This window comes from Phyllopteryx taeniolatus, chromosome 5 (genome assembly GCF_024500385.1).
Source record: "Phyllopteryx taeniolatus isolate TA_2022b chromosome 5, UOR_Ptae_1.2, whole genome shotgun sequence".
NCBI lineage: Eukaryota > Metazoa > Chordata > Actinopteri > Syngnathiformes > Syngnathidae > Phyllopteryx > Phyllopteryx taeniolatus.
The window spans coordinates 17,421,135-17,443,962 of record NC_084506.1 but is presented as its reverse complement, the minus strand read 5'-3'; the positions used below and the strand labels follow the sequence as shown (position 1 = coordinate 17,443,962).

Here is a 22,828-nt window from a genome sequence, read left to right as displayed (position 1 = left end):
CCACAAACCAGGAGGCGGCGCAGTCACAAGGAATTGTGATGTAAAAATTGTTTAATTCTTTACATTTTACTTTGCTTTTGTAAGTAAAATATCAGAGCGCTATTTTCTTTATTAAAAACGTTTTCTGTTGGCTCTTTGGCCAGGCTGAAAGGGATTAAAGGCTTTTCCATAAGATGTGTTTTGGTTTTCAAAGAACCTTTCGAGCTCTTGTGTGGGTCAAAAAGGTTTTATTGTCAAATAAGCTGCAGTCTTGCCCCAGGCATTACACAGTATTGAATACAGTACTTCACATTACAAAAATAAAACCTTGCAAAACACTGGACACGTTAAGGGAGGTATTAAGTGGTAGGGCAACTCTCAACCGTTTAATAACCCCTAATTGAACAGCAAAATACTTCTAAAGATAACATAAATGTTTGTCCTTCAGATGAAAATGTCTGTGAATTGCTTGACCTTTAAGTTAAAAATGAGGTACAAAAACAGAAGCGTGACAATGCCCTGTTAACGATAGTCTCTTCAAGTACTTCACTTGCCAAGGGCTTTATCCAAATTTGTCTTGATGGCGTCAAGGAAGTCTGTGGTATTGACGTAGTGCTCGTTCAGCTTGACGCTGTGGGGGAAAGACAGAATGGGATTTCTATTTAACAAAACAGCAAAATCTAATTCGGGGGTAAAATTACAAGGGGATAATGTAAAGATTTGTATCAAATAACATTTATATCAAGTACCACCTGAATAAAAATACGTTCTCCATGTACAATCATGACCAACATTAAAATGCAGCAGTGTAGTAGGCCTAAGTGTTCATAAAAACCGACAGGAGTTTTAGTTGTAAAATGTGTATTTCATACGACACTAACATTATGCAGTTCAGACATTAATATTGAGCTTAAATATAGGAATTTTTTTTTTTAAACTGTACCTAATAACTCAATGTATTGCACATAACATTTAAAATGTATATCTAAATAAACTTCGGAAAGATTAAATGTAAATTTGTTGCACAAAAAAGTTAAATACAACTTAAGTATACTTGGGCAGTTTTCAGGCAGAATTCTTTCATGTCCCGTTAGTTGGAGCCTCCTTATCACAAGCGGTATTAGGACAGAAGAACCTCTGTTTTCGTATGCCCTATTTTTCATACGATCTGTTTTTTTACCCCTTTTTTCGTCAAAATTTGTGTCAGTTTTCGTACAGTCACTTGGTTTTTGTATTTAAAAAACAAAACAAAACAAAAAAACAAAAAAACAAAAAAAACAAAAAAGAATTGGCCATTTATTTCCCGCAATCCATGTGCCACGTCACGTGCCCTTGACTCAGTCTGCTTTTGCTTCTTGTTGAGTGAGGATCATCCAACGCGTTCAGACGAAGCATTTCATATGCGGTGTAAAAAGGGTTCAGCAGAGACGGAAAGGGGCATTTCCACAATTATTAATAACAATCCTCCCGGTGTGCTTGGCAACACTCTGGAAACATCGGTAAAAGACATCCTGTCAAATGTCAGGGCTACAAAATAAAAGCATGCAGTATAATAACAACAGTTTCACCACACCTCCTTTGGCCCTATATTTTTTTTTTTTCCTGCTATGCACCATGAAAACAGAAAAAACAATTCCGCAGGAGAGGAAAAGAAGCCCAAGGGCTTACTGGATATGAAATTCTCTCCTTGAAAATAAAACCACTCCAATAGATTATGTAAATTGAAATACATTTTATAAATAAGTCAAGATCAAGAAAACAAAATGACAATGATTTATATGATTTCGATTAACGATTTTGCCTCAATTTTCAGTTGGTCTTGAGTTAATAGCTTGTACTGCCGTCTATTAACAAAATGCATTACTTGCATAGAAGGATGCCTCCAACAAACGCAGAATCTTGTTTTCAAAGGTACTGTTACTTTATCTGGGGAATCTTGTGAAATACGGTTCAGAGAACACCGAGGCAAACTAGAATGTTGCTAAGGTTAAAGAAATGATTTTCGACATTTTGTTTTAGCTTCAGACGCGTCACAAAATTACAGCATTAAGGCACTGCCGCATTTCAGCTTTCTGAAGTTATCAATAGTTCAACAGAAGAGTGAATTACACTCTTGACACTGATCAGAGGATCCAACATTTTCCCTCTATACGCCTTCATGACTCATCACATGGCCCCGTTGTCATTATTTAAATGAGACATCTGCAGCCACAGAATGACCCATTGACACCAATACTGATGTTTTATGAGTCAAATTGGACGGACCACCCAAAGGATCCAAAGGAGTAATTTTACTTCAGTATCATGACCCTGTTAAGCATTATATTTCATCAACCAATGCATCTACTGTGAGATAAAGCAGATGCAGGGAAAATACAGTAAATGCTTTGCAAGACAATGCAATAAAAGAGCTCATTGTGCGATGATTCTGTCAAGGTATTTAAGATCAAGACACTGCTGCATTTTATTGCTCTGATCACATCAGATAACAGTAACAATCCTTTATTTTCAAAGGTGATTAAAAAGCAAGTCGGAACACGTTCAAACCTGAGGGTCATTAAAAGCCTAAAAATATGTTTTCATTAAATTACCGTCAAGCATAATTAACTAATAACGTAATTAATGGTGTAAAAAGCTACTTGCAAGTCAAGACCTCAACCAAGCTGTGAGCCCTAAAGTGAGAGGAACTTACTTAGACAGGCCATGGATGCAGCCGGCGAGATCCTTCGTCATGGTGCCACTCTCCACGGTCTCTACGCACACATGCTCCAGAGTCTGGGAGAACCTGTTGATTCAAGCAAAAATATCTTGTTAGGAAAAGGAACTATTGTATCACGGTGGGTTGAGACTTTTCAGATATTTAACATCTATTACTTGATGAGGTCGGGGTTTCCATCAAGTTTACCACGGTGCTCCAGGCCTCTGGTCCAGGCGAAGATGCTGGCAATGGGGTTGGTGCTCGTTGGCCTTCCCTGACATCAACGTGGAGAAGTCAATTATGGACTATTGACATACTCACATGCATCATTTTAAATGTACAGTCACTTACGAGTGCCCTAATTTAAGAGTTTTTAATTAAATCTGGAAACCATTGGGGGGGGGGGGGGGGGGTGAGGTGTGCATGTAGTCGACTTGGAGAAACAGTCCGAGCATATTACTTCTCCAATATGTGCTATACTGAAGCAGAAGTTGTCGATAAAGGCAACAACGCCAGCCAAGGGCGTTACAATAATTCATTAGCTCCAGACCTCGGTCAATGAAAAGATGGAGAAGCAGCTGAAAGTGAGGAAAGCGTAGTGAAGAATCCATCCATCTATCCATTTTGTATACCGCTTATCCTAACTAGGGTCACGGGCTGCTGGAGCCTATCCCAGCTATCTTAAGGGAAAGAGGCGGGGTACACCAGTCGCCATCCAATCGCAGGGCACATAGAAACAAACAACACTCACATTCACACCTATGGGCAATTTAGAGTCCTCAATCAACCTACCATGCATGTTTTTTGGGATGCGGGAGGAAACCGGAGTGCCTGAAGAACTGTGAGGCAGATGTGCTAACCAGTCGTCCACCGTACCGGCAGAGAGTAGAGAGAGTAAATATGTTTTTAAAAAAAAATATATATATATATATATATATATATATATATATTATTTAAGTGAAAGTTGAGTATGTTTTAAATACTGTACAACACTGTACAGTGCAATTTTTTATATTAAAGCATTATAAAAAAAAAAAAGATTAATCGGCAGACTGGCATTTCCATACATTTTTATGGGGAAAGCGGATTTGATTTGATTGGTTTGACAAGCAAGGTCACGGAACAAATTTACTTCATAAGTCTGGAGCTCATTGAACTGTTATGGAATTTATATCTGTGACTGTGCTTCATTTCGCCACACAGTGGCAGTATAGCTCCTTAATACACAATGTGCTTGCAGCTGAATTTTGGTGGTGGAGGGCAACGAAGTGAGTGGATGTCCTGTTGAAAAAACCTTCTGGTGCTCGCGATAGTGTCTGGTCACGGTGCCGTGGGCAGCCTCGGCCTCAATCGTCTTGCCATCAGGACACACCAGCACGGATGTCATAAGTCCCAGAGAACCGAAACCTGAAATACAGCAAGGCGAAATTAGATCTTTTGTTGTCAAAGCAAGCAAAAAATAAAAAATAAAAATATATACAACATTTCACCTTGCGCAATGATATCAGACTGAACATCGCCGTCGTAGTTCTTACACGCCCACACAAAGGCTCCAGAAGACTTCAGTACTTGAGCGACCATGTCGTCGATAAGCCTGTGCTCGTACCAGATCTTCAGCTTGTCAAACTCGGGCTTGTAGTGCCTGTGGGGGAAATACAAGCACAAGGAATATACCTTTAGGCGGGTAATTTTCTCCCTCCACACAGAAAAACTAAATACCTAGAAAATACAAATGCAGTACAGTGGAATCTCTTCAAATGTTCCTTGGTTTGCAACACGACCAGATTTGTTGGGAAAAATATGCCTCGAAAACGGCACAAAACGTCAGCCGCATCACAGCTTTACATTCAAAACAAGAGCAGTCTGACAATCTTTAAGTCTGTTTACTTGAGGATCACTAATGTGGTATGTTCACACATCAGATGAGAAAGTGGGGGAAAATTCATTTATTTTGCTTTTGCTTTTAAAAATTTATCATCTTTATCCCCCAGGACATGATGAAGAGAAATTGTGTTACTAATTTAGGTGTAGATAGTTTATATTTTAGTCTTTGGAGATCTAGAAAATTATGTAAAATAAGATTTATTATTACCATTATCACTTCTTAATTACTATTAGAAGTAGTCATTGTAGTTGTCAGGGTTGTGTCGCACCCATGGAGCATGTGTGTGAAGCAACCCAACCACTTTTCAAAAAACCTTATGGGTCATGTTAAATATTTTTAGTGTAGGCAGTAGTGCAAAATATGGATGGCGGGCCTCAAAGAGCCCTCAGACTGAACTTTCAACACCCCTGTATGAACTTCATGTGTTGTGCTTTTTGTAGCTTTTTTTGTGACACTAAGGAACCTTAAAAGAACAAAAGAATAATGAATGTACAGTGGATTTTTTATGTAAAGATGACTGAAATTCAATGCTGTAAAACTCCAGGACTCCCTTGTCAGTTATCAAAGTTAAAGTTCCTATAAAGGGAAAATAAATATATTCTAAATTTGACACACCACAGACAAGAGTGCTGTCAACAACCCTGCCAAATTTGAATGTTTAGAAAATATATAATTATATAAAAGGAGGTCAGCGGCACGGTGACCGACTGGTTAGAGCGTCAGCCTCACAGTTCTGAGGACCCGGGTTCAATCCCCGGCCCCGCCTGTGTGGAGTTTGCATGTTCTCCCCGTGCCTGTGTGGGTTTTCTCCGGGCACTCCGGTTTCCCCCCACATCCCAAAAACATGCATGAATTGGAGACTCTAAATTGCCCGTAGGCATGACTGTGAGTGCGAATGGTTGTTTGTTCCTAGGTGCCCTGCAATTGGCTGGCAACCAGTTCAGGGTGTACCCCGCCTCCTGCCCGATGACGGCTGGGATAGGCTCCAGCACGCCCGCGACCCTAGTGAGGAGAAGCGGCTCAGAAAATTGATGGATGGATAAAAGGAGGTCTTCAAAAGCAACTGTCAATCAAATACCTCAACTACAACGTGGGAAAATGGCTTCTACAACCCCAATCACAATGAAGTTGTTAAACATGAATAAAAACAGAATACTATGATTTGCAAATCATGTTCAACCTATATTTAATTGAATACACTACAAAGACAAGATATTTAATGTTCAAACTGATAAACTATTGTTTTTAGCAAATAATCTTTAACTTAGAATTTTATGGCTGCAACACGTTCCAAAAAAGCTGGGACAGAGTCATGTTTACCACTGTGTTACATCACCTTTTCTTTTAACAACATTCAATAAACATTTGGGAACTGACTAATTTTTTAAGCTTTGTAGGTGGAATTCTTTCCCATCCTTGCATGATGTACAGCTTCAGCTGTTCAACAGTCCGGAGTCTCCGTTGTCGAATTTTGCGCTTCATAATATGCCACACATTTTCAATGGGAGACAGGTCTGGACTGCAGGCAGGCCAGTCTAGTAACCGCAATCTTTTACAACGAAGCCACGCTGTTGTAACACGTGCAGAATGTGGTTTGGCATTGTCTTGCTGAAATAAGCAGGGGCGTCCATGAAAAAGACGTTGCTTGGATGGCAGCATGTTTCTCCAAAACCTGTATGTACTTTTCAGCATTAATGGTGCCTTCACAGATGTGCAAGTTACCCATGCCATTGGCACTAACACAGCCCCATACCATCACAGATGCTGGCTTTTGAACTTTGCGTCCATAACAGTCCAGATGGTTCTTTTCCTCTTTGGCCCGGAGGACACGACGTCCACAATTTCCAAAAACAATTTGAAATGTGGACTCGTCGGACCACAGAACACTTTTCCACTTTGCATCAGTCCATCTTAGATGAGCTCAGGCCCAGAGAAGCCGGCGGCGTTTCTGGGTGTTGTTGATAAATGGCTTTTGCTTTGCATAGTAGAGTTTCAAGTTGCACTCACAGATGTAGCCTCAAACTGTATTTACTAAAATTGGTTTTCTGAAGTATTCCTGAGCCCATGTGGTAATATCCTTTACACATTGATGTCGGTTTTTGATGTCGGATCGAAGGTCACGGGGATTCAATGTTGGTTTTCGGCCTTGCCGCTTACATGCAGTGATTTCTCCAGATTCTCTGAACCTTTTGATGATACTATGGACCGTAGATGATAAAATCCCTAAATTCCTTCCAATTGTACGTTGAGGAACATTGTCCTTAAACTATTTTTTATTTTAATATTTTAAACTATTTTCTCACACACTTGCTCACAAAGAGGTGAACCTCGCCCCATCTGTGCTTGTGAATGACTGAGCAATTCAGGGAAGCTCGTTTTATACCCAATCATGGGACCCACCTGTTTCCAATTAGCCTGTTCACCTGTGGGATGTTCCAAACAGGTGTTTGATGAGCATTCCTCAACTTTCTCAGTCTTTTTGGCCACCTGTCCCAGCTTTTTTGGAACGTGCTGCAGCCATAAAATTCTAAGTTAATGATTATTTGCTAAAAACAATAAGGTTTATCAGTTTGAACATTAAATATCTTGTCTTTGTAGTGAATTCAATTAAATATAGGATGAACATGATTTGCAAATCATTGTATTCCGTTTTTATTTATGTTTAACAACGTCCCAACTTCATTGGAATTGGGGTTGTACTTCATGTAGGATCTTTCATATGCCTACATCTACAGTAACTACGTTTGAGCAGTGAAAATATATACGCTTAAAGCTCCTGGTGGCTGGAATAAATTCACCTCATTGTCACAAGGCTTTTCCACGTTGCGACAACGAAGCTCTCTCAAGTAGCCACGCTAACAGCTAACCATTGATGCGGACATTGGCGCTCAGTTCTTATAGAATGAGGAAGGGGCGACTCATGCCAGAGACCAAAGTGCGCCATGTGGCAACGTTTTAGCCACGCACCCCCCCCCCCCACCCAAAAAAAAGAATTGTAAAATGTACCCTTAAAATTGCCTGCACAGTTACAGCTTTTATTATGCCAATAGTTTTAACCCCAAAACAAAATTCTATTTTCCTTTTCTGCAGTGCATTCGACCTCAGAGGTTCCACTGTGATACATTTTCATAGTTGGGTGGTGTTCAACTTGTCCTGAAATCCGGGCCACTCATGACTCACTTCTGAAAGATGTCCTCGAAGATGTCTTTAAATCTGCCATCATAAGCTTTAAGAATGGTGTTCTTTGTGCTCATGTATAGCGGCCACTTCTTGTTAATGGCGTACTGGAAGCAACTGTGTGCAAAGCCTGTTATGGACTGATGAGAGAGAGGAAAGAAAAAGAAGCAATCAGTTGTCGGGTGCAGTAGTTTTATCAGTTGAAGAGGTTAAACAACCTTCCTTCCTGAGAGGTTGAAAGTTATCTAGTCTGACCTCTCATGTTGTGAAATCAAACACAGCACCTCTCACAGAAAGTAAAGAGTACGGAAGCAAAGCAGTTGCCGCGAGCAATGTCGTGACTGCTTGATACTATGCAAAGCGATACATCAAAAGAGTGAGAAGCTCAAGAGATTAGCTGCAAGATTAGGGGGTCGGGGACACGAACATTTTCGATTCTTCAAACGTTTCTCAATTAACGTGACATCCGTTCTCTCACCTCATCTGTGTTGTACATGCCCATTCCACAGCCACCTGCAGGGAAGTCGTACACCTCCCATTCCTTGCCCGCACTGCCATCAGTAGGTGAGAATATGATCTTGAATTTGCCAGGCTGGTCCACAACAAAGTCTGTTGCTCTATACTGTAGCAGAAACAAAAGAAAGAAAAAAAAAAATGTCATTTATACAAAGCATTACTTTTGAATTAGACACTCAACAAGTGAAGATACTGTATATTTCTGCTTTATTTTCTTCTGCACTAAGATGAGTCACCTGGTCACCAAAAGCGTGTCTGCCAATGGTGATTGGCTGCGTCCAGCCAGGAACAAGCCTGGGAATGTTCTTGCAGATGATTGGCTCGCGGAAGACTGTGCCGCCCAAGATGTTCCTGATGGTACCGTTAGGGCTCTTCCACATCTTCTTCAGGCTAAACTCTATGTCAATATTAAAAAAATATTAATTTTAACAAACAATAGACCTTATCAAAACATGTTGACAAATGGGTTGATTTAGAAAAACAAGGTGTGTGCAGTAAATTAATCTCACACATATATAGGCCTGCATATACTGTGCAAATTACCTTATATCCTCAAACAGTCGCCAAGGGCTTAGTCAACTGTAGAGTACCAGGTGGGTTTTTTTGTTTAGTTTTTTTTTTTATGAGCGAGGCCTGTGTGTGGACAAATGCATTTTATTATTTCATGTTAGAGCACATTATATTTTATACCGAGGTACCTCAACATTGTTTTCCAAGATAAGATCTGTTGCTTGGCTGATTTTTTTTGTTTTTTGTCTTAGACCTTGTAGACACGAAGATTTTTCCACTTTTAAAGAGATGTTTTTTAATCATCTGCTACAGACCCCACACAAAATACAATAAATTAATAAATAACTAAAAATATAATTTGAAAAAATTTAAAAAAAATCATCCATTTAACAGTTTTTGTTGTGCTCAGAGAATCTCAACACAGCACACCACACAAAGATTCTGTTATACCACCGATCTAGAAATCTCACATGAGCTATAAAAAAAAATAAATAAAAAAAAAATAGAAGAGGCACTTCCAGATACATGCTGATGTTTCCCCAAGTGTTCCCGACGAGAACCTTGTAAAATGGCGATGTTTTAAAAAACGACTTGCTTTGGAAAATACTTTTTGCCGTCCGGAGAACCCACTTTTCTACAAAAAAAACGACATCAGGTGAGACGTGTTTGGTTTTGTTTCTGTGTACTTCAGTCTTGGGTGCTTCTTTCATTTGCTGCATTTTGTGTCACGTCACCATTCTCGACAGAAGTCTGCGTTCCCCACACACGAAGAGATTTAGTTGTAAATATTGAACACAATTATTTAAGATTGTCGGCCTCAACCTGTTTCGAACCATAAAATCAGGACAAATCCACTTTTAACACACATCAGACCTACGGACAATCTTTTAGGATGATCTTATAAGATTGTCTGGTGTTTGACGTGCTTGGTCGGGAAGGGGCAAAATCAGCACAAAAAAAACCCGCCGATTGTATTTATACATGTGCCTTAAGTTGTAAGCAAAAATTTGTTAAAAGTAAAACAAATGTAGACTGATGAGAAAGAGGAAAGAACAAGATGACAAGAAGTCAACCAAAACCCAGATTCCATTGTAAAGTAATTGCAACAAAAGTTTTGATGAAGGGCAAGGAGGTGTGGTTTGAGGTGAGCTTTTATTTGCGTGGTGGAAACTATTTGAGGAAATATGGCATGCTCATAGTGTGAATTGTGAATTTAACGTTCTATTAAATGTCAACCGTCACAACACTTTGGTGAACCTTGGATTGTAAAAAAAAAAAAAAAAGTCAGTAAGGAAAGGCCAGTAAAATTCTTTGCATAAAACAGATAAAATTTATCATACTATAATTCATTTATTTGTTTGGTATTTACTACAGAAAGTCCACCATCTGAAGTTGATCCAGTACATTGCAATCAGGCGATAGCAACTGCGTAAATAGTAGTGTCCCAAAACTACTTTTCATTTCACTGATGAGCGCAATATCTAAAACTGCCTATCCACCCCTGCATACTTGCGGTTCGACACCCACGGATTCACCTAGCTGCAGATTTTTTATTTTTGAATGTTTCATTTTCTTTTTTCTTTTGGGGGTGAACCAACCACTAAAATGCTTATTGGTGGTTTTGAAGTTCTTGGGTTAATTCCCCCCCTCCCCAAAAAGCAATTCTAATGGGCATCAATTATCTGCGGATTTTCACTATTTGTGGTCCCTGCCCCCCGCGACTAGCAGTAGCTGTATAGTGATTAGGAAGTAGGAAATGAGCGAAGGATTCCAAACAAAGCCATTTACTGCAAGGTAATTGTAAATCACACGGTCCTTGTTGGTGTCAACTTGAAAAATGTATTTCCGTGCTCACTGCTTTAGAGAAGCGTTCGGTAAAGCATTTGATTACTTAAGTGATGTGCACTTTGACCTGATTCAAACACTTATCACACACCTTCCACTCTTGCTTCGTCGGGTGTGATGGTGGCACATTTAACCGCAACACTGTACTTCTTGGTGGCCAGGGCAGAGTCGATGGTCACCTGGTCGTCTGTCTGGTCGCGGTACGGCAGCCCGAGGTCAAAATACTTCAGCTCCACATCGACATTGGACAGGATGAGCTGCAGGAGGAGGGCAGCACCCACACATGAAAATCCGCATTAAACTCAAACCTTTCAAGCTGGGCATTCTGGGATACAAATATAGGGTTCAAATATATCAAAGTTTCATTGCAGTTATTCCTGTTTGTGGTCATGGAAGAAAATGTTCATGCAGAGCTCATGCGCCATCTGCCGTCTCCCCGACAACCTGCAAAGTTACTGAATGAATCACCACTGACGCCCCACCCCGCATTACACATACGTAATCTACCTCGCCTACTCACAGCCACGTGTCACTCTGGTTTAAAAATAAACAGAGTCAGGAGAGTGTAGGCTTGACGCATACCAGTTGTACTGTGTTGACTCTCACCTTCTCCTTTATGAACTCCCAGATGATCCTCGTCATCTCGTCTCCGTCCATCTCCACCACGGGCTGCCCCACTTTGACGCGTTTGTCGGCATCTGTCAATCACAGAGGCAGCAGAGTCGAACCAGCCTTTCAGTCAGGAAAATACGCTAAAGAGGGGAGGATAATGAAAGATCCTCCCTTGTAATTTCTTTTTCCTTGCTAAATTGATAAATCAAGCATGACGTAACAGCAACTGTTTGTTGGTTTAAAAATCAGCTTTGCTTGTGTATGACGTCACTCTTCTTGAACCGTCAGACTACTGTTTGTTTTAAAAAGAAAAAGACTTGTGACGCTTGAATTTACTCTAGCATGGCCCATCCTAGAATTGAATCAGGTAGTTTGGCCATAATCCTACCAGGAGACTGGCTAATAAATCCACAGACACAGGTGATAAGATAACCTTCTTAACAGTGGTAATCTTATTAGAAGAAAGTGTAGTGTCGCATTCCAGCATGTGTCTTCTCTTCCACAAGAAAACCATAAGGATCACAGAGTGGAATCTCCCAAATTGAACACAGACACCCCCCCCCCCCCCCCACCACCCCCCTCCATAGGTAAAGAATGGAAATAGAATCTGTTGCCATCCTAAAAGCTGTATAACTGTACAAGCAATGTTTTAAAATGTGAAATGAGTCTTTTCCCACACTCTTTCCTCCTGACTCGCCACCACTGGGCCAACGTTTTTCTAAATGGAGTGGTGCACGAGTCTGCAGTAACATTAGTCCGTGTGGAAAAATGATTACTGGGTAGCTTCAAGGCAGAGATTTTGCCGCAACATTTTTTGTAGTTGATTTATTCACATTATTCGATTAATCATTCAACCCTACTTTAGATGCTGACATCTTTATCATTATTTTTGCACCCAGACTAAAGTAAAGATAAACCACGAGGGCTCTGATTCTCTTTCTGTATGAGACAGCTCAGCCAGCATAACCGCTTCGGTGAATTTAAAAAGTAAAAAGGAGGAAGAAGCAGAGGATTAAGAGACTTACTTTTCAAGGCTAGTTAATGCCCACCCACTCCCCCTTCTCCCACCTCCCCAATGTTGGTTTGCAGAGACATTTGACCCATTTGCAGCCATGGGAGCACCTGTCCAAACAGCCGCTGCTCTTCTCCCTGGCAGCCAGCATGCGATACAAACCTCAGTGGACGGCAGATGTAACAAAAATAACTTTGCAGCAAAGACTGTAAGCGTTGATGAGAAGAATAATCGCACAAGAACAAAATGACGTCAGATCGTCACAGGAAGAAGGAAATCATCAGAAGGACTGGACATCTATCACTTTAACTGTTGTTTACTGCAGCTGCCAAGTAGTGCAGCCTATGTTGCCAAATAAACAATCCCAATTCAACAATGATAATGCTTATTCCTAGACAAAAACACCTCCCATTTACATTTATGAATCCTCTCCTCTCTCTGATGAGGTTTGCAAAGGAGTGGAAATTTTCTGTTAAATTTCCATGGAAAATTAAACTGGGAAGTTTTGAAAATACTTTGTATGGGATTTGAGGGAATTAACGAGGAATTTAATGGAACGGTATTATATTTAATAAATAAACTTTGTTCTGTCATAAGACATCCATGCAAAATATAATACAATTAAAAAGCATGACATTTCAGATTTATTTTTAAGTTGAACATTATCAAGATTCTTCTCATGGGCTCACCACCTGTGGGAGGGGCCATAGGGGTCGGGTGCAGTGCGAGCTGGGCGGTGGCCGAAGGCAGGGACCTTGGCGATCCGAACCCCGGCTACAGAAGCTGGTGGGTGAGGTCGAGAAGTTCAGACTAGATCCACACACAGCTTGGGCTCTGGTACCAGTTCTCTTAAGAGGGTTTGGTCTCTCTTCCAGTCTGGAGTTGCCCACAGTGAGAGGCGCTGAGCAGGTGTGGCTATACTTATTGCTCCCCACCTCGGCGCCTGTACGTTGGGGTTCACCTCGGTGGACGAGAGGGTAGCCTCCCTCCGCCTTCGGGTGGGGGGATGGGTCCTGAATGTTATTTGTGCCTATGCACCAAGCAACTGCAGAGTACCCACCCTTTTTAGAGTCCTTGGAGGGGGTGCCGGAGAGCGTTCCCGCTGGGGGACTTCAATGCTCACGTGGGCAATGACACTGATACCTGGAAGGGCGTGATTGGGAGGAACGGACCCACCCCGATCAGAACCCGAGCGGTGTTCTGTTAATGGACTTCTGTGCTCATCACGGATGATCAATAACAAACACCATGTTCAAGCATAAGGGTGTCCACACGTGCACTTGGCACCAGGACACCCTAGGTCCCAGTTCGACGATCGACTTTGTGGAGGTGTCATCGGACTTCCGGCCGCATGTCTTGGACACTCGGGTGAAGAGAGGGGCGGAACCATCAACTGATCACCAGCTGGTGGTGAGTTTGCTCCGATGCTGGGGGAAGATGCTGGTCTGACGTGGCAGGCCCAAACGTATCGTGAGGGTTTGCTGGGAACGTTTGGCAGAATCCCCTGTCAGAAGGAGTTTCAACTCCCACCCCCGACAGAACTTTGCTCATGTCCCGGGGGAGGCGGGCAACATTGAGTCCGAGTGGACCATGTTCCGCGCCTCCATTGCTGAGGCGGCCGACCGTAGCTGTGGCCATAAGGTGGTCGGTGCCGTAGGTGGCGGCAATCCCCGAACCTGTTGGTGTCAGCTGAAGGAGTCCTATCGGGCCTTTTTGGCCTGTGGGACTCCTGCGGCAGGAGATGGGTACCGGCTGGCCAAGCGGAATGCAGCTTTGGTGGTCGCTGAAGCATAAACTTAGGTATGGGAGGAGGTCGGTGAGGCCATGGAGAAAGACTTTCCGACGGCTTCGAGGAAATTCTGGTACACCCTCTGGCGTCTCAGGAGAAGAAAGCAGTGCACCACCAACACTGTGTATGGTGGGCATGGGGCGTTGCTGACCTCGACTCGGGACGTTGTGAGTCGGTGGGGAGAATACTTCGAAGACCTCCTCAATTCCACTGACACGCCTTCCCATGAGGAAGCAGAGTCTGGTTTCTCTGAGGTGGGCTCTCCTATCTCTGGGGTTGAGGTCACAGAGGCGGTTAAAAAGCTCCTCGGTGGCAAGGCCCCAGGGGTGGATGCGATTCGCCCGGAGTTCCGAAAGGTTCAGGATGTTGTGGGGCTGTCCTGGTTGACACGCCTCTGCATCGTCGCGTCGGGGACAGTGCCTCTGGATTGGCAGACTGGGGTGGTGGTCCTCCTTTTTAAGATGGGGCACCGGAGGGTGTGTTCCAACTACAAGGAGATCACACTCCTCAACCTCCCTGGTAAGGTCTATTCAGGGGTGCTGGAGAGAAGGCTCCGTCGGGAAGTCAAATCTCAGATTCAGGAGGAGCAGTGTGGTTTTCATCCTGGCCATGGAACAGTGGACCAGCTCTACACCCTCGGCAGGGTCCTCAGGGGTGCATGGGAGTTCACCCAACCAGTCTACATGTGTTTTGTGGACTTGGGGAAGGCGTTCGACCGTGTCCCTCGGGGAGTCCTGTGGTGGGTGCTTTGGGAGTATGGGGTAGCGAACTCCCTGATACGGGCTGTTCAGTCCCTGTACGACCGGAGTCAGAGTTTGGTCCGCATATCCTGCAGTAAGTCGGACTCGTTCCCGGTGAGGGTTGGACTCCGCCAAGGCTGCCCTTTGTCACCGATTCTGTTCATAACTTGGACAGAATTTCAAGGTGCAGCCGAGGCGTAGAGGGGGTCCGGTTTGGTGGCCTCAGTATTGCATCTCTGCTTTTTGCAGATTATGTGGTTCTGTTGGCTTCATCAAGCCGTGACCTCCAACTCTCACTGGAGCAGTTCGCAGCAGAGTCTGAAGCGGCTGGGATGAGAATCAGCACCTCCAAACCTCCTCCCCTCCAACTCCGCCAAGGCTGCCCTTTGTCAGGGTTAGAGGGGGTCCGGTTTGGTGGCCTCAGCATTGTATCTCTGCTTTTTGCAGATGATGTGGTTCTGTTGGCTTCATCAAGCCGTGATCTCCAACTCTCACTGGAGCGGTTCGGTGTGAAGCGGCTCAGATGAGAATCAGCACCTCCAAATCTGAGACCATGTTCCTCAGTCGGAAAAGGGTGGCGTGCCCTCTCCAGGTTGGGGATGAGATCCTGCCCCAAGTGGAGGAGTTCAAGTATCTTGGGGTTCAAGTATCGATGTGAAGCAACTCGGATGAGAATCAGGACCTGCAAATCTGAGACCATGGTCCTCAGTCGGAAAAGGGTGGCGTGCCCTCTCCAGGTTGGGGATCAGATCCTGCCCCAAGTGGAGGAGTTCAAGTATCTTGGGCTCTTGTTCACGAGTGAGGGAGAATGGAACGAGAGATTGACAGGCGGATCGGTGCAGCGTCTGCAGTGATGCAGACTTTGTATCACTCCGTTGTGGTAAAGAAGGAGCTAAGCCGAAATTTACCGGTCGATTTACGTTCCTACCCTCACCTATGGCCACGAGCTGACCGAAAGAACAAGATCCCGGATACAAGCGGCTGAAATGAGTTTCCTCCACAGGGTGTCCGGGCTCTCCCTTAGAGATAGGGTGAGAAGCTCGGTCATCCGGGAGGATCTCAGAGAGAGTCGCTGCTTCTCCACATCGAGAGGAGCCAGATGAGGTGGCTGGGGCATCTGATTCGGATGCCTCACGGACGCCTCCCTGGTGAGGTGTTCCGGGCACGTCCCACCGGGAGGAGACCCTGGGGACGACCCAGGACACACTGGAGAGACTATGTCTTTCGGCTGGCCTGGGAACGCCTCGGGATCCCCCCGGAAGAGCTGGATGAAGTGGCTGGGGAGAGGGAAGTCTGGGCATACCTGCTAAAGCTACTGCCCACGTGACCCGACTTCAGATATGTGGTAGAAAATGGATGGATGGATTATTAAGATTCACATTCTCATTGAAGAATCAAGTCTTCCTTTGAAGAACAAAGTTAAATGCAGCACCCTTCCAAAAATACCAAACAAGTCCCATTCAAAATATTAAATGAATTAAAAGCCCCATTGAACAAACAAATGAAACTTTCCCTGAAAGTTCTCAAGCTCAGCATCTGCATTTTTGCTAAACCCTTTTAGGCAATGGCCTCTTCATATTCAACTGGACTCTTTTATTAAAAAAAACAAAAACAAAAAAAAAAAAAAGTCAGGTTTATCCATCAATCCATTTTCTGTAGCGCTTTTGGTAAAATAAATTTTCCAACATTTTACTTAAATTCCCTATAAAGAGCCAACCTTCAATTTTGTAAATTCCTAGTTTATGCCCGTAAACGGTTAATTTGGATGGCCCAACTTTGAAAATTCCTGGAATTTTGCAACCCTAATGACAAACAAACCTTAACATATTTGCGTGTCAAAATAATTCTATCTCAACTCCATCAGTAGTACAAACCCCAATTCCAATGCAGTCGGGACATTGTGTAAAACGTAAATAAAAAGAGAATAATGATTTGCAAATCCTTTAACCTACATTCACTTGATAAAGTACAAACAAGATATTTAATGTTCAAACATTATTGTTTTTTGTTGTGTGGGAAAATATTCTCATTTTGAATTTGATCCTTGCAACACGTTTCAAAGAAGCTGCGACAGGGGAAACAAAAGACAAAACAACAAAAGTTGAGGAATACTCACAAAACACCTATTAGGAACATTCCACAGGTAAACAATTGGAAACAGGTGACATGATTGGTTATAGAAGCACCATCCCCGAAAGGCTCAGTTGTTCACAAGCAAGTATGGGGCAAGGTTAACAATTTTGTGCGTGAGCAAATAGTCCAACATTTCCCAATGTACAATTGCAAGGAATTTATGGATTTCATCATTTACGGTCCATAATCTCGAAAGATTCTGAGAATCTTGAGAAATCTCTCCACGCAAGCGGCAAATCCGAAAACCAACACTGAAAGCCTGTGACCTTCGATCCCTCATGTGACGCTGTATTAAAAACAGGATCATTGTATAACGGGTTCAGGAAGACAAACAAAACCCTGTCAGTCAACACGGTTTGTCGCTACATCTACAAATCCAAGTTAAAACTCCATGCAAAGCGAAAGCCATATATCAACAACACCCAGACAACACCGGCTTCTCTGGGCCCGAGCTCATCTGAGATGGACTGACGTAAAGTGAACTGTGGTCTTACAAGTCACATTTCAAATTGCTTTTGGAAATCATGGACGCAGTGTCCTCCGGGCCAAAGAGGAAAAGGAAAATCTGGATTGTTATCAGCACTGTATTCAAAAGACAGCACCTGTGGTGATATGGGCATGTGTGAGTGCCCATGGCATGGGTAACTTCCAGATATGTGAAGGCACAACTAATGCTGAAAAGTATATACAGATTTTGGAACAACACATGCTGCCATCCAAGCAATGGCTTTTTTTAATGGACGTCGCTGGTTATTTCAGCAAGACAATGCCAAGCCACATTCTGCACGTATTACAACAGCGTGGTTTCGTAGTAATAGAGTGTGAGTGCTCGACTGACCTGCCAGCAGTCCAGAACTGTTTCCCATTGAAAATGTGTGCCGCATTATGAAGCACAAAATACAACAATGGAGACCCCAGATGGTTGAGCAAGTGAAGTTGTACATCCACCAAGGATGGTAAAGAATCCCATCTACATAGCTTCAACAATTAGTATTGTCAGCTCCCAAACGCTTATTGGGTGTTGTGAAAAGGAAAGATGATGTAACACAATGGTAAACATGCCCGTCCCAGCTTTTTTAGAACATGTTGCAGGCATCAAATTCAAAATGATTGAATATTTGCAAAAATAAAAATCTAACAATTATCTGTGTGAACATTATCTTGTCTTTGTAGTGTATTCAACTGAATATAGGTTGAAAAGGATTTGCAAATAATTGTATTCTGTTGTTATTTACGTTTTACACGACATCCCAAATTCATCAGTCTTGGGGTTTGTACATTTGGCAAAGTGCATCATGGGTAAGACCTTATTAAAACTCCTAGATTGACACCACTGGCCTCAGCTAAACTAAATCCACTATAACTGGGACTCTGCTGTCACAATGCAGGGGAGAGAGGGGGAGTTGGTGGGAGCAGAGTATGTTACGTAACTGTGGATGTATAAACACGGAGGGCTCTGAAGGGCGAGCGCTACAAAGTCATGCGGGCCTTCTTGCCACTGTGTGCATTCTCCACACCACCTGCAGTGCAGGATTAATAAAACACTATTCATAATCATGTAACCCTAATCAAACCATTGCGAAGCACCCGGCGCCGATGAGAGTCAACAGATTTGTCGTTGCTTGAGATGAGGCCCAAGTTTTAAAGCGTCAAGATGACCTCGGTCACCTTAAATGCCCTTCCTGGTTCACTTTCACCTTACAAACACATCCTGCAGCCATTGACGGTTGTTTCCAATGCCCAACACATGGATAGGCACATTAAAAATTAATACATAATTTGAACTAATTGACAACTATATTGATAATCAATTAATTATTTAGGGCGACTGTTTAACTTAAAATTGTCCAAATACTAAATTTCAGCCTCTTAATGGTAAAAATTCTCAGATTTCTGTAATCCTCCATGAAAGGAGACTGATTGTGTTTATTCAAAATAAGACATTTGCAAACATCTACTTTTACCGTGGAAATTTTTGTCTATTTTCTGACATGTTACATGTCAAACCAGTAGCTGAATAATAATTTATGTTTGTGCTTTTTCTCCAGTCAATTTGAAATATCATGTTTTTGAATAAAGGGGTGGACTTTAAAAAATTTAGTTTTTTTAAAATGCGTGTAATAAAAAAAAAAAAATTTAAAAAAGAGATTAATCAATGGTTAAAATAATCATTAGTTGCAGTCTTACATTACTATCTTTTTAAGGGCAGATCTTTGTACAGCAACAGTAGCATCTGTCAAAGGAGATTGCAGAGGCAAGAAAACTGCATTCAAGACAGTCTTGTTTTTCTTAGCATTTTAAAGGGGGCCGCTGACATAAAACGTGCCCTGTTGTCAGTTAATACTAAACTTACATTCACTACTACACCAGCACACATGGCCAGGTGTCCTTCAACTGACCCTTTACCTTGATAACAGGCTTTGCTGTATGATCTGCAACTACAAGAGGGGTTGGGTTTGGGGTCTCAAGTAGTGTCAGCTTGCAGTGAATTTTTGGGTGGCCTGCATAGATCATGTGACAATGAAGCAGTCGCCATGCATATAGAATAGAACAGGAAACTCTATACTGTCATTGTATGGTGCAGATACAACAAGCAGCCGATTTGCATTCGACGGTTCCAAAATAAAATAATAAATTCCATCAACGGGGGAACAACGTGACTAAATAGCTCGAGCCAAGAGAGTGGATGGAAAAAGATTATGTAGGACACCGGCAGCCATTTCTGACCACGGTGGAGCCTCGTATGCGGCGCCTGACCTTGGGGAAACTTTCCTCCCAAGTCGCACCTTACGAGGATGACCGTGAATTTAAAATGTTCGTCAATGATTATTATTCAGATAACCAGTTTGTCTTGTCGCTCACAATTGCCAGATTGGAGGGCAACTGTCATTTTTTCAGGTTTAGCAAAATGGGTTGCATTCATTTCAGCGATGCCAGGAGTCTACGTAATGTCTTCTTGAAGGGATACCGATGTGGCAATGTTACCGTCAGCCTCCGTTTTGCCGTTAAACGCGTTTTCTTCCCCCCCCAGCTCGAAGCCGCACAAACTTTGAATGGGGAAGACAAAGACAGGCTCCCCTCGGTGCCAACAACCAAGTGATAGTCGAAGCCACTCATACAATAGCAACGATTTTAATGTCAAAATATCGGTGATACTTCAAGAGGGTATTGTCTTCGAGGTTAAAACAAAAGCGGTAAAAGCTATAAAAAGGTATTCTGGTAAATTAGCGCTGCTAACTGCTGACGTCAAACCGCCATGCAGTCGCCTCACATTTAGCTTAGGCTATGCATTGCGTTACAAATTCGCCCCGAATTGACCTTTTTTTCCCCTCTCTCTGCTCACTCACAGTTTCTTTGTTGCAAAGTCTGGCACTGAGCAGCCGGGGCGAGCACCGCCGGGGTTCTGGAAAAGGCGGCGGCAGACCTCGACAGAGAGCTGAGGACTTTCAGATATCCAGCCATATCTTCCCGGCTCGGATCACTTTGCGGTTGACACTCGCCGAAACTCAAGAGCGAAGAGGAAGGAAGACGCAGAGAGTCGCGCTGCAATATAGCACCAGTCGGCTCGGAGGAGCGCCGCCCATCTTCCCTCCCTGTCCGGACGCGCTGTTTGTGACGTCAGACGCACGCAGCGAGGGAGTGGGGGGGGGGGGGGGGGGGGGGGGGGAGTACACGTTTTCTTGGGCCTTGTTACAACCGCTACCGGAGCAGCTGTGTCCATAGTGTAATGGTTATCACGTTCGCCTCACACGCGAAAAGTCCCCGGTTGAAAAAACAAAACAAAACGGCTTGACTGCCAAAAACCGAGATGAAGCTTCATGAGGCATCGTAACTAGTGGTGTGCGATACTGCATATTTTGGTATCGATCTTATACTAAGTAAATACAGGGCCAGTATCGCCGATACCGATACTTTTAAAAAATGAAACTATGTGCATAACGAAATTGGTAAATATCAATTAATGTTCATGACCTTTAAGTGTTTTTGTGATGTTTTATTTTTTATTATTAAATATTTAAAACACAGGACAGAATTAGCACAAAAATCATTGGTAAATAGAACACACATTGTTATCAAAATAACTTTTTTTCCAGAAGCAATACATCAGTAACGAACGAAACTAATTGCACTTGCGTTATGTGTGCATGCGGAGACAGCTGCTTGCTTGCTAGCTAGCATTGCTAGGTCACGTGACGGCACATCAAAACAAAGAGGGGGGTAAGGAGCAAAGCGCGCTGAGAGAAACGGCGAGTCTGGCATCGCCTGTTTGATGAAACCAAAGCAGTGCATGCAAGAGTGAAAATGAAACGACTGTATCGATATTCCATGCTAGTATCGATCCGATACAATACTAACTTGGTTATCGATATTTTAGATTGATCCGCCCACCACTAATCGTAACGCGTAATGGTTCACTTCTTTTCTCTGTTTTGGCTCTTGTCAATGAGAATGCTTTACTAAACAGTTTCAATTTCTCGACATAAAGTAACGTATTCTTTGTGCGTAAAATGTTTCCAAAATGGTAGTATCATAGGATATTGCAGGTTCTATAATGTTTTTTCTGCCACCTTAAGTATCCAGACCTCAGGGTCCAGTATTTTTTTTCTCTGACAAAAATGAGTTTGACACCCCTGCCATAGGTCATTGCCATTCCATTAGATTGAACACTTCCAATGGTTACAAAATAACTCTTCCTCCAGGTAGGACCTGAACCATTTAAGGACTGTTCCATTTAGTCCTACCCACATTTCCAACCTGTTCAGCAGTATATTATGATCTACTGTATCAAAAGCCGCACTGAGGTCCAACAAGACCAGAATTGACACCTTTCCCAAGTCAGTATTTGGGGCTCGCGACTGGTGTAGACATTTGGGGGCGTGACTGACTTTTTCCCCCCGAAAAAATAAAAGATACACGTTTTGCTAGTCCATGTTACAGCCCCTGCTGGAGCAGCTGTTTCCATCGTGTAGTGGTTACCACATTCCTCTAACACGTGAAAGGTCACTGGGTGGAAACAAGTTTTGTTTTATTTTTTATTATATCCATCCATTTTCTGCGCTGCTTCTCCTCACTAGGGTCGCGGGCGTGCTGGAGCCTATCCCAGCTATCATCGGGCAGGAGGCGGGGTACACCCTGAACTGGTTGCCAGCCAATCGCAGGGCACATACAAACAAACAACCATTCGCACCTACGGGCAATTTAGAGTTGTCAATTAACCTACCATACATGTTTTTGGGATGTAGGAGGAAACCGGAGTGCCCGGAAAAAACCCACACAGGCACGGGGAGAACATGCAAACTCCACACAGGCGGGGCCGGGAATTGAACACCGGTCCTCAGAACTGTGCGGCAGACACTCTAACCGTTCATCCACCATGCCGCCTTTATATATATATATATATATATATTTTTTTTTTTTTTTTAATATGATATAAAAAAAAACTGTTTGACTGACAAAAACCTTCTTCCCATAGGGGAATCGGAACCCCAGTGTTCCGCGCGGAATCAGAATCAGAATCATCTTTATTTGCCAAGTATGTCCAAAAAACACACAAGGAATTTGTCTCCGGTAGTTGGAGCCGCTCTAGTACGACAACAGACAGTCAATTGACAGAGAACACTTTTGAGACATAAAGACATTGACAAAAAAAAAAAAAACAGTCACTGAGCAGTAAAGGGTTGCTAGTTATCTGGTAATGCCGGTACATTATTATGATTTTTTGGGGGGGGACAATTGTGCAAAAAGATGCACAGTCCTCTAGCACTTAGAGCAGTTCGAATGACTAATATTGCAATAGTCCGGTGCAATGACCATTGTGCAAGGGGCGCTGAGATTTCAAGGAGTGTATGCGGTTTAAAGTGACAAGTAGTGCGATAATCTGGGACAATGTTGATTGTGCAAATGTTGCAGATACTCCTCAATCAGTGTGCAA

At 42.9% G+C, this 22,828-nt stretch overlaps 1 protein-coding gene across 1 annotated transcript; it reads right to left on the bottom strand.

The window, feature by feature from the left end:
- Positions 1–207: 207 nt before the first annotated feature.
- idh2 (isocitrate dehydrogenase (NADP(+)) 2) lies at positions 208–20,449 on the bottom strand. Its single transcript, XM_061773287.1, has 11 exons — positions 20,244–20,449; positions 11,217–11,308; positions 10,702–10,867; positions 8,492–8,652; positions 8,218–8,361; positions 7,743–7,879; positions 4,168–4,319; positions 3,972–4,084; positions 2,854–2,951; positions 2,672–2,764; positions 208–610 (listed from the first exon to the last, which is right to left on the bottom strand). The coding sequence occupies exons 1-11, from the start codon at positions 20,356–20,358 to the stop codon at positions 526–528; spliced, it is 1,356 nt and encodes a 451-aa protein (XP_061629271.1). The 5' UTR covers positions 20,359–20,449; the 3' UTR covers positions 208–525.
- Between the last annotated feature and the right edge of the window lie 2,379 nt (positions 20,450–22,828).